Here is an 11,935-nt window from a genome sequence, read left to right as displayed (position 1 = left end):
AAAAAACCATGAGAATTGGGCTGGGTTTGAAGGATATTATTTTGAACTGATAAGGGTGATTTTGTCCGGAGGGTTTAGGACGAATTACCCCTTCATTTCACCTTATTTGCAAGAAACCCATTATTTGTGGACTAGGTTGGAAGGGCAATTTTGTCCTCTCGGTTTTGAGTGAATTAAAGGGTTGCCGTGTAAGGGTTGCACTTGCTGTCTTTCATTTATGGTTTCGGGGAAATGAAGCTCTCACAGAGAGCGGAAGAAACGGAGAGACAGAGAGACAGACAGAGAGAGAAAGAGAGAGAGAGAGACAGAGAGAAAGAGAGATTTCGAGGGGAAGACAACGCAGGGGAGAGGTATGGCTGATGGATTTCAGAAGTGGGAAAGTGGGTAATATCTTCTCGGTTTTGACTGAGTTCGAGGGTTGTTGTGTGCTGTCCTTCGATGAGGGTTTCGGGGGGATGGAGACTGTGACAGAGAGCGGAAGAAAGAGAGAGAGAGAGAGAGAGAGAGAGAGAGAGATGACGATGGAAAGAGAGCGAAGAGGAGAGGTATGAGTCATGGATTTCAGAAGTGGGAGAGTGGGGATGGTCAGAGAAAACCATACGGGTTATCCGGATCTACATGCTTGAATTTCGAAAGATAAGTGCTTTTTAAATTTTTTTTTTTTTTATCAGCTTAGATTGTCACGTTTCTGCCTTTTTGTTGTGGATTATTTTCGAATTTTTTAGTGTGTTAGGTCAGATTTTGGGCGAATCATCAGAGATATTAATTTCCCTTATTAGTTTTCTTTTCTCTCATTTTGCACATTCATCTCCATCAAACCCTAGAAATCGTTTCGTTTTTTGGGTATCCGGATGGCTCCTCCTTATTTCTCCCTGCTCTTTGCTTCCCCGAACCCTAGAATCCTCTCCATTTCCCCTGAACGAGAAATCCGAAACCCACAGCCCAAAACTCACTCATACGTCGCCCCTCTCCTTGGTTTGCCACTTTCCTCATCAATGGTTCGTTCTCTCCATTCGATTCAATTTCGGTGAGTTCTTTCTCTGCTCTTGGGGATTTTAGGGGATTTTATTCTCTTCCTGGTTGCTCTGATAGAAAATCATGATTGTCTGATTTTTTTTATTACGACAGTATACTTTCTCTCTCACTCGATCTACTTTTAAGTGATTGAAAATTGGGTTAGTCATTTTCCATGGTTCGAATTGAAATGCAGCTGAATCTGTCTCCCTTCGGCAGTGTTTTGGCGAATCCGTTTGTGTTCAATGGCGATTTGAGCGAGGGCAGTGAGAGCTCTGGGGTTTCGTTTTTGGTCCCCTATTAAGGGGGTGCGATGGATTTGTCAAAGGTCGGCGAGAAGATTCTGAGCTCCTTTAGGTGTGCCAGATTGCTCGGCCTTCTTCCTTCTGCTTCTGATCGCCCGAGGTGATTGAAATTTCAGTTTTTGCACCTAATGCTGTTCTTAAGCCCTCAAATTCGATGCATTTCGTGTTTAGTTTTGTGAAATTTGATTGTGTCGGAGGAAAATCGAGTTGAAATTGCATAATTAGATCTTATAATTTGAAATGTTTGTTCCAAGTGTTTGTAATTTGCTTTATATACTGAATAACAGTTTGGTTTGGGTGATTATCTGCGGTTTCGTGTTAATTAAGAAGAAGGTTAAGTTTAATAAGTATCATTTTAAGAGCAATGCTTATTTATCTGGCAGTGGTAGATAGTTAATTCACTGTTAAGTAGGGAATGAAAATGTTGTGCTAACTGCGAAATTTAGCTGATTGGTGCAGGGTTAACATAAACGTTTATTTTCTATCCTAAATGTATTCACGTGTTGTTTACCTAATATATGGAAGCAGATATCGTGGTCAAAAAGTGGAGGAGATAGAAGAAGAATTCTATGAAGAGTTGCTACTGTATAATTATTATTATTTTTTTTAATACATTTTCATTTGGATTTTCACAAAACATAACACATGAGTAAGTATGTTGGTTTTTTATTTTAGTTGTAGAAATTAACAAACATATATTACATACCTTTTCAGGTGATGACATTGACAGTGTTGAAATCATGGACATGGGGTTGTGGTTTGTCAACTATTTCCAGGCCAATAGTTTATAACTATTGCCCATCTGTTCTGTTGAGGTATTTTTCAATTTTTTTGTTGTTTAAATTTATATGTTATTCATCTTTTGTGAGCATTCGTTCCAGGATTTTACGAAATTCTTAAAATTTTATTTAATTGAATTTATGGTCGTTCGGTAATTTTTTTATTTCCAGAATCCTCTAATCCTATTGATGCAATGAGTCGTAGGGGAGCCACGAGTTCACCGAAGCTTTCAAATTTTGCCCACTCACTCATTGTAATCTCCCTTTTTCTCCCTCTCTCCCTTTCTCCCTCTCTCCCTCTCCCCTGTTTTTCTATCCTATGGCATTTGGGTTTTCCCCTATTTCTCTTTCTGTTGATCTAATTTGAGGTGAAGTTTGAATTTTGGTTGAATTGGAATGTGGTTTAATGGGTTTCCTTTCGGTTGTCGATTCGACTTTGGTAGGATTGGCACGTGGTTTTTCAAGCTTTTGCAACCACTTTGGGTCTGGCAAAGGTAATAGTCTTACTCTTCATTCCATAAGCTTCATTTTGTATGCCCAAAAAAATTTGGAATGGAAAACATGATGGGAGTTTTAGGAAATGCCCATGTTCTGTAATTTTCCCCATTTGTTGTTTTTTGCAATTTCTTTGATGATATTAGCCATATAAGCATGTTTTCCTCTCTTCATTACATTCCGAATCTTTAAAATCCTTGCTGATTCGTGTAATTTCTCATATATGTTTCTATGTTTGTTTGATCTTGGTTTCTAGGTTATTATCTTAATCGACAAGATGCAAAACGAGGAGTCAATCATCACTGAGCTCTACATCCCTAGAAAATGGTATTCAATCGAATCTAATCAGTGAACGTATACATGAGAGTTAACATCGTTGTTTATTTGCAAATACTACTGCTGACCTTATTCACGAACCCAGAGCCTCATTTTCTCCTGCTAAGCAAAAGAAAATCAAGGAGGACTGCAACTTCGTATGCAGTCCGCCACTGCAAATCAGTCTGGAAACTGGAAAATTCAAAGGTAAAACACACCAATATCTTTGATTTTGGTCTCTACTGCACAGTTTGACAGACAAATGATAAACCTAACACATGCATGCTCTGATTTCCTTGGTAGGTCATATTTTTCACTTTCTGGATGTGCAAAGTTTGGATAGTACACATCACCGGGCCAAACCTTTCTCAGGTAAGGAATTACATCGCGTTTGTTGAAAATATTTGCTTCCTTTCCTCTGATGTATGTATATGCATGATGTATGTGTGTGATTTTAGATTGTAATGTATCACAAATTTGTGGCATGAAAATTGATATTTGTAGACTTACCCTTTATTTTTTGGCTGTGATGGGGGAAAGGAAAATAAAATTTCAAAGATTGATACTTTTATGTGATTTCTTGGCTCTTTTTTTCATATGATTTTAATTGTATGTGTGCCAGTGTATGTCTCTTCTTGAAAAATGCATGTTGAAAATGGGAGAATTTTGGACATTGACATGTTTAGAAGTCAGGTTTTCTGAATGAAGATACTCTTATGATTTGTTTGTAATTTGTTTTGCAAATGGGTAGGAATGTCATTCTAAAAGGATATTGGCAGGAGGGGGTGGAATGTCATTCTAAGATATATATATCAGCAGCAAGGGTGTGGAAGCTCACACGCTCAGATTTCAACGCGTTTCGAAGGTGGAAATGACAAGAATGTGCAGTGTGGACCTCCAATTTCTAGTGCTATGATGCATGAGGACTGCCAAAGTGAGAATACTGGTTAGTTGTCATCAAGCAGCCCTTGTAGATGTGTATTTTGTTTATATATTGCTAGTTTAACCATTAGTACGTTTGACTTGGGGATACAAGCTTGGATATGTTATATTTTGTTGTATATAGAGAATCCCGGGTATGTCCAGCATAGGATAACATGTATTTTTTGGTTTAACATTTGGATGGGTTGTATTGTTAGGTTGCATGAATCGGTCTTAGCCGAGAACATGGGTTATGTAATATATTAACTTCACTATTTTAGTGCTATGTTGATTTATGTTTAGTTTGTAATGGATGATTTGTAAGTTTCTAAATTTAGGTGGAAATTAGGTTCTATGAGCAACCTGATGATTTCCATGTTTAAATAAAAATATCCAATTATGCCACAAATTTTTAATTGTGCTGGAGTTTTATTGTATTTATTAAAATATAATAGTGGCACAATTTTAAAGTTGTGCCCTTGCTTTAACATTTATACAGCAATCTAAGCCTTTAAAATAGCAATTGTGCCCATCTTACACCATACATTCAGTAGCCTTTATTAGAGGTAAGACACAATAAGGGTTGTATTTGTGCTTAGCTTTGGGCACAAAACATCATATTGTGTGCTATAAGTAATGGTGACGCCCATAGAGGGCACAGATACAAACTTAGTTGCTGCACTGTTGCTATTGGTCTATGAGCACAAATGTTGGTGCTTTTTGGCCTCAAAAGGCACATATAATTTTTTGTGTGCAGTGCTCATTTTTTTTGTAGTGACAGAAATTCAGTAAAAAAATAGCCTCCGATTTAAGTTACAGTTCATTGCATAAGTGATAGCCGTCTAGTACCTGGTACTCCTCCTCCTATGGTTTTTAATAATCGTATAACGAAAAATTTAAAAACTAAGAGAGTCAAAAGAATCACAGGTTTGAACATAGCTACATTGCTTAGACTAAATGGACATCCTCAGTTGCATCCAAAAGAATTGCATCAGAATTTGAATCACTCTTTGAATCACTCCTCTACAATTTAGAGTTATAAATAGCCTTCATCCAAAAGAAATAAAAATACGGTCAAACTTATCGCATATGTGCGCGTAGTCATATTAGTTATTAGTTTGTTACACCCAAATTGTTTTAGTGTAGATATGTCTAATGTATTTTAAAGTTGAATGTTGCTTATGTCAATAATAAAGTGAACCAAACTTATCAAGTTAATTAATCAAACGGTACGCATGCAATCTCAGCATAACTTTAAAGTAAAAAACTTCATTTTAAAAAAGATGCTAAATTTATTAACTTTGTGTAAGATTAGAATCTAATTTTAGTTTCTTATTTTTTTTAATTATTTTTTGATGTTTTGTTTCTTTTTTCCTTCATAATTTTACTATATTAATTACATTTAATTTTCATTTTCATTGCATTCGTCATAATATATTTTGTTATAGACATTTAAGTAAGTATATTTTGGTATATTTACTTCGGTATGGACATTTGGGTATATTAATTAAATATAATACACTTTGGTACTAATATTTAAGTACAATAATTCAATATTTCATTATAATATATTTCGATACAGACATTTAGGTACATCAATTCATTTTAATATTTTTTCGGTATACTTATATATTTACATTTTTTTATATGTCATATTTTTTTTAATGTTTTGTCATTCAAGTAAATTTAAAAGAATATAATTGGAGAAAGTTGAACAAAATTGATAAATCAAAATGTGTACATAAATAAAATTCAAATATTTAGGGGAGACATTGAATAAAGGAAAAATTACATATAAGGTATACTTATAATACTTAATTTTATATTGAGACAACATTTTTTAAATATTTCAATGGGAGACAAAAGTAATAACGTGGAAGATGACATCATTTACTTTTTTTTTTCATTGGAGTGTAAGTTACAAAAATACTTTTTATAGTGGTAAAAGTCTTTTCACACTTTCATCTCTTGGTCCCTTCACTCTCTTTCTCAGTTCAAGAAATATTGGTCGCTTGTTCTGCCAAACAGACTATTTGTTAATAGCTCTTCCTTAATTGTTAAGTTACCAGACTAGGTTATAACGGATACAAAATTGATTATGCTACCTTGAGAACTCATTTGCTGTCGATGTCTTGCCTGCATGCAAAGTCTACATTTTATTCATAGGATTTGCTCACTATGATCATTAGAGAAAAACAACGGTAGTTTAGTAGTATTAATTATTTTCCTTCCCTGACATCGCGTAACAATTATGTTCTATATCCTTAATCACGTTATCATGTGAATTCCAAATTAAGATGAATTTCAAATCAACAAATTATGAATCAGAAGACTTTTGCCGTGCTTTTCTCGGCCAAAATTATACTGTTTTATTTCAAATTCTGTTAACAAAATAAAATCTATCGAAAATTTATTTCATGGGAAAACCATGATTTGAATTTGTAAAATGAAAAAAAAAAATCCAAGATCTACATTTTGTAAACGGAAATTTATTGAAGTCACCAACGATTTGATAAACTAATAGATGAATTAGTGAAATTGTGTAAACATTGTCATTCATCGGAATGAAGAAAGGGTGAGGAAGGGATGATTAAATATACAAGCTGATTATACTAAAAACTATACAAATTGATTCTACTCAAAAGTATACAAAACTGATTCTACTCAAAGGTATACAAAACTGATTCTACATATATTTGAAATTGATTATGCAAAACTAGTCTAAGAGGGATTGGACTGATGACATGTATGTAGTTTTGTTGAAAATATACAAGCTAATTCTACAAAACTATACAAATTATTTTACTAAAAAATATACAAAACTGATTTCACATATATTTGAAATTAGTTATGCAAAAATATCATGGACAAGTTAGACTGATGACATATATATAGTTTAGTTGAAAATATACAAATTGATTCTACTAAAAACAATACAAAACTAGTTCTACTTGTATGTTAAACTGATTCTCAAAAAATAGTTGAGGATAGGTTGGATCAATTCTAGCAATAAAGATACCAATTGAATTGGCACACAATTTCAAGACTAATCCTACAAAAATTATCGATGGTGGTTTCAGCTGATGGCACACATTAATTTTCTTTGAAGTTGTGTGGGCTGGGCTATGATAACAAACATATTAAGGGTATCGCTGATATTTTAAAAAATTGTTTTCATATTTTTAGGATGAGCTTTCGATGTTTTTGTGTTTTTGTCTCTTCTTAAAATGTTAACTATTAAAATTTCTTGAAATATATATATATATATATATATATATATATATTTGTCTCCATATGTAGTGATCCCTTGAATAAAAGTTCACATTAAATAGTAAAAAAAAATAAAGTATAAATTTAGTTTAAATTACACATGAAAGATTAGAATTAATATATAACCTAATACCAGATTTTAATTCATATGGTGGTGATCCCTTGAATAAAAGTACACATTAAATATTAAAACAAAACTAAAGAATAAATTTAATTTAAGGTACACATTAAAGAATTAGAATTAATATGTAACTTAATACCAGATTTTAATTAAATTTTAATTTTTTTAAGAATTAAAGTTCAAAAACTCATAGTCATAATCATCATGATCGTCCATTATAACAGAAACGTCGTAGTAGCTTAATTTATATGTAACTTCATAAAAACAAGAAACCAAAAAATAAAATAAAAATAAACAGAAAAACACTTGAGAAAAGAAAAACAAACTAAGCAACAGTTTAAATAAGTAATCTTCAACATCTTCATGAGTTGATCATCTTGTGAAATCATGGACGAGGCTTGGCCTGTCAGTGACGTTGAGGCGCCAGGACAGGAAGGGGATGCCGTTCATGTCGTTTTCGTGGTGCACGGTGTCGTCCTCGATGAACCGAAATTCGTTACCAAAGCATGCCATTTTCTGGGTCTGCGAGTGCGGAATCCATGAGTTGTGGTGGTGGTATCCGTTAGACTCCATTCCTACGACACTCGAACCACCGCCGTTGGCTGTTGCCGCAGTGGCACGTCTCTCTTCTTTCTTGAAACGAATGCCGCAGGCATTGCACAGTGACTAAAGTAGTTACAAAAACAAAAAACAAAAAATAATTAGTACATGTAAATAAAAATTAAAGGAAAAAAAAGTGCTTAGGAAAAAGGGAAAATCATTGGTGGGTTGACTACTTGGGAATAGGTGATAATGATTACAGACAAGAAGCTTAAAATCCCATCATTTTATTTCGATAAACTGGTAATTAACCACATCACCACCAAAATAAAATACAAAACAAAAATGGGAAATGGCATTATTGTAAATTTGGTACATACCTTGGGGCCTCTTGGACCGTTTCTCCAGAGAGGTGTGGAGGTGGTGTCACAGTTAGCGCAGCGGCGAGCGAGAAGGGGATCGTTATTACTACTGACAGCGTTAGTAACGCCGTTGATATTGCCACCGCGGCTGCCGTTCTTGTGATGGGAAGACGGAGATGACTTATTGGGCTGCAACAAGTCCCAGCAGAAGTTGGAAACGCAGTTACCGGAGCGCCGCTCGCCGTTGCGCGCACGCCTGTCGTCGGAAACGACGTCGTTGTCGGTCAAACGGGTCGAGGGAGTTCCTAGAGAGAGAGTGCAATCGACGGAGGATGATGGGGATGCGAACGGGTACATGTGATGATGATCGTACGATGTTTCGTGATGAATATGATCGTACGGCTTGTGGTGATTAGGCATGGAGAAGAGCATGGAGAAGGAGGAGTTGGATTGGGTATGGTGAAGGACACCGCACGAACATGGACCGCCGACCATGTTGCCGCCATGTGAAGAGCCATTACTGCACCTATGCATGGTTTTTTTTCTATTCTATTTTTCTTCCTTTTTTTCAATGGGATTCGAGTAAAAGTTGGATTTTTTAAATGGGTTTTCTGAAACTGGTTTTGCTTAGAATTGAAAAAAAGTGAAGAGAGTGGGAGTAGGAGATGTGGTGGGTTTAAAGTTAGGAGAGTAGAGAGAGAAAGTGAGGAGAGGCGAAGAAGTACAAGAGCCAAATAGGGAAGTGAGAGCGATATGTAATGATAAATGTGTGGAAATAATACTTGGGGGAGAGAGGAGGTGAGAGCTGAAAATAGTGTACGATTTCAGGGAAGAGTAGGGGGGGGAACGGAAGTGAGGAGGAGGGTTGTCTGGTAGCTTTATAAGCTAATAAAAGGGCGAAATACCAGTCAGCAGCTGCAGTCGATGTTGTCGTGAAATGCAAATAGAGTGTATTATATATAGTAAGTGAGAGGGTGATAAAGATGGAGACAGAGAGGGACCCAAATTTGCATGTTACAGAGAGAGAAAGGGAGAAAAGAGATGGACCAAGTAGACTGAGTCACGACTCACATATATAGTCAGTGTTGTATAATCTTCTAGGGCATCAACAAGTGTAGTGTAGTAGTGGTGTATGTGACGGGATTCTCACATATTTTGCAGGCTAACAGCCACCCATAAATTTCAAAAATATTTCTTCACATATTATTAAAATTATTTTGCTTTGTGGCTTGTGTTTTACTTAGAAGCGCGACATTTTATATTAAATTACAGAAAAGTGCTTAAATTCATATGTATTATTCTAGTCAATTTAACTAAATTCATGTTTTATTATGTAATGTTACAACTTAAAACACCACAAGTTCTCCAGTATGAACATCATACTATAATATGGTATTGGAGTCTACCATTGTGCCTATCAATAACATGAAAAGCGACATCACAAGGCTCAAATGTAATGCGATATTATAGTTTACGAAAATTATTTATTTATGCTCAACCTTAATATATAAAGTTGTTGTCCGAGTATATAATAGGCTGTAAATTAACATTTTAACAACCTAACTTGAGTTTTATTCCTTTAGTATAAACTTGACTATCAACCACATACATGATATCATGTGCATTAGTGAACTTTAAAAAATAATTTTCGGCCATTGTTTCCTTTCACAGCTCTATTTATTTTTTAACATAATAAACATAAAACAAAATTATATAAGTGTTCACAAGAAAACGAATGTCATCTCTCAAAATTTATATCATAAATAAATTCAATTACACACAATATTTCTAGTTTTTATAAAATTTTGAATATCAAAAAAAAAAAAGTTTAAATGAGGAGTTGGGGAGAATAGGAATAGTGGGGTTTGGTGTTCTGGTCATGGGCGTAGTCAAAAGAGAGCCCACGTGACTAGCGGGAACAGTCTTCTATAGATCTGCCTTCTCCGATCACGAGGACTAATTAGTCTCTGGTCTGTTCTGGTCACAAACCCAATACAACATCAACAAACCTCTGTCCGTATCTCTCTCTCTCTCTCTCTCTCTCTCTCTGGACGGACTGCCACCCTCCCAAGGAAATGGAATAGTCCTTTCCCCTCCCTCTCCCCCTCCCTATTCCCAGTCCCATTCGCACTCCCACACTCCTTTCTCTACTCGTCTGTTCATCTCACTCCCAATTCTCGAATATACCCCTCTCTCCTACTCTGCCACGAGTATATTCAGATATTCAAAGCCCTTGTTAGTCTTTGTCACGCTCTCCTTTTCTAAGCTTTGTTTGGATTATCATATGTATGTAGTTATGTACTGCAAAATAAAAACGAAAATGTCACACCACTAGCAAGTATGTATTAGTTTTATTCATGCTTCTGAGACACAATCTCACGAATCATGAATTACTAGTTAGAACCAATCCTTCATGTGCCACAACTTGTCACTATCGAATATAATTTGACAAGTACGATGAGTAGTGTCATTGATGCTTTTGAAATTCAAAACAAATAAATAATTAAGATTGGTCGAGAGCATGAGGAGTATTAGGATCAATGTTGCTTGTGGAACTCACAAAGCATGAACAATTAGAATTAGTGGAGTACTTGAAGAGTATTATGATGAATGTCGTTCACGTTCGTGATTTTCACAAAACAAAAAGTATAGAGTGCATAAATGTACATTGGTGAAGTTAGGTTGAATCTAATCATTGAATGTACACTTAAGAATTCAAGTGAACATAGCAAATAGACTAATTATGCCATTTAAATTGAAATGTGTATTACACAGTGATACATAGTTGAATAACTTATGCAACGACTAGATCTGCTCACATACACAAGAACGACTGATCACGATATATATATTTTTTGCAGTAGTATTTATTCAACAATACAATGACTACTTAATAAGTTGGTTGCTACAGAGTATGGAATCCATCAAAATCGATCCTTTACCAACATTGATGGTAACAACATCAACAAACCCCAAAAGTCCAATACCATAATAAGAGCCAGTTTTTAAGCTCTCTCTATATCTTTTAGCTAGCAAAGGTGTAAGTACTAGAACTAGTATAATTTGCAACGGCCGTACCGAGTGAAATCACGTGGAAGTAGGAAACAAAGTGGAAAAAGAAGCCAATTTGGTCATGACTCGTGATAGAAACCTTGAGGATCTTGATTAGGTTTTGGAATAACCCATCACAAGAAGATTAGATAGATAAATATATTAAGATGGATAGCTAACTTTTTATAGAGATTTCGTGGGAGTAACTAGTAGTAGAAGATTTGGAGATTTTGATCAGACAGAAAAGCTAAAGAGATGTAAGACAGACAGATAAAGTTACACAAATATATGACACCATGCAATCATCAAAGCAACACCTAACACTCGCAAGTTTTGCATTTTTTATTTTTATTTTTTTTTGTTTATTAGGTCAGTCAAACCGTCAAAGATGGAAACTCAAAAAAGATCAAAAGAGTACGTAGTAGTAAAATAATAAAAGTGGGACCCAAGAAAATTATATATGATGATGGGGCAAGTCCCACCCAACAAACTTCTCTGTAGGCCCGACCCCATTTTTTGATCAAAGATTCAAAACACAACCAAAGACACAGAGAGAATCGGATCGTCCAGAGATTGGTGAGGCCACAGTTGGACAAACGGGACGACTACCGCTTTCCAAAAGATGCTTTCTCTCTCTCTCTCTCTCTTCGTTTTGTTGTAAACTACGAGATGGAGAGGAGAGAATACACACAACATTACAATGCAAACAAGCAAACTACGATTAGCCCAAGACACACCACTTATATGTTTATTTTTTGGTAT

The 11,935-nt window shown here is 35.2% G+C and overlaps 1 protein-coding gene and 2 long non-coding RNA genes across 3 annotated transcripts; 2 read left to right on the top strand and 1 right to left on the bottom strand.

The window, feature by feature from the left end:
• The first annotated feature begins 629 nt into the window (after window positions 1–629).
• On the top strand, window positions 630–2,896 carry LOC103946689. Its single transcript, XR_007254057.1, has 5 exons — window positions 630–1,027; window positions 1,211–1,419; window positions 2,034–2,352; window positions 2,542–2,592; window positions 2,850–2,896. It is a non-coding gene; the product is annotated as an uncharacterized LOC103946689 (long non-coding RNA).
• Window positions 2,897–3,017: 121 nt separating this feature from the next.
• LOC125479670 lies at window positions 3,018–4,109 on the top strand. The gene is made up of 3 exons (XR_007260161.1): window positions 3,018–3,115; window positions 3,212–3,280; window positions 3,660–4,109. It is a non-coding gene; the product is annotated as an uncharacterized LOC125479670 (long non-coding RNA).
• Window positions 4,110–7,410: 3,301 nt separating this feature from the next.
• On the bottom strand, window positions 7,411–9,034 carry LOC103960837 (GATA transcription factor 18). Its single transcript, XM_009373326.3, has 2 exons — window positions 8,141–9,034; window positions 7,411–7,886 (listed from the first exon to the last, which is right to left on the bottom strand). The coding sequence occupies exons 1-2, from the start codon at window positions 8,654–8,656 to the stop codon at window positions 7,593–7,595; spliced, it is 810 nt and encodes a 269-aa protein (XP_009371601.1). The 5' UTR covers window positions 8,657–9,034; the 3' UTR covers window positions 7,411–7,592.
• Between the last annotated feature and the right edge of the window lie 2,901 nt (window positions 9,035–11,935).

This window comes from the organism of the source record quoted next, unplaced genomic scaffold (assembly GCF_019419815.1).
Source record: "Pyrus x bretschneideri cultivar Hongxiangsu unplaced genomic scaffold, Pyrus_bretschneideri_v1 Contig1, whole genome shotgun sequence".
Taxonomy (NCBI): domain Eukaryota; kingdom Viridiplantae; phylum Streptophyta; class Magnoliopsida; order Rosales; family Rosaceae; genus Pyrus; species Pyrus x bretschneideri.
The sequence above is the reverse complement of the archived record's forward strand: the minus strand, read 5'-3'. Positions and strand labels throughout refer to the sequence as shown.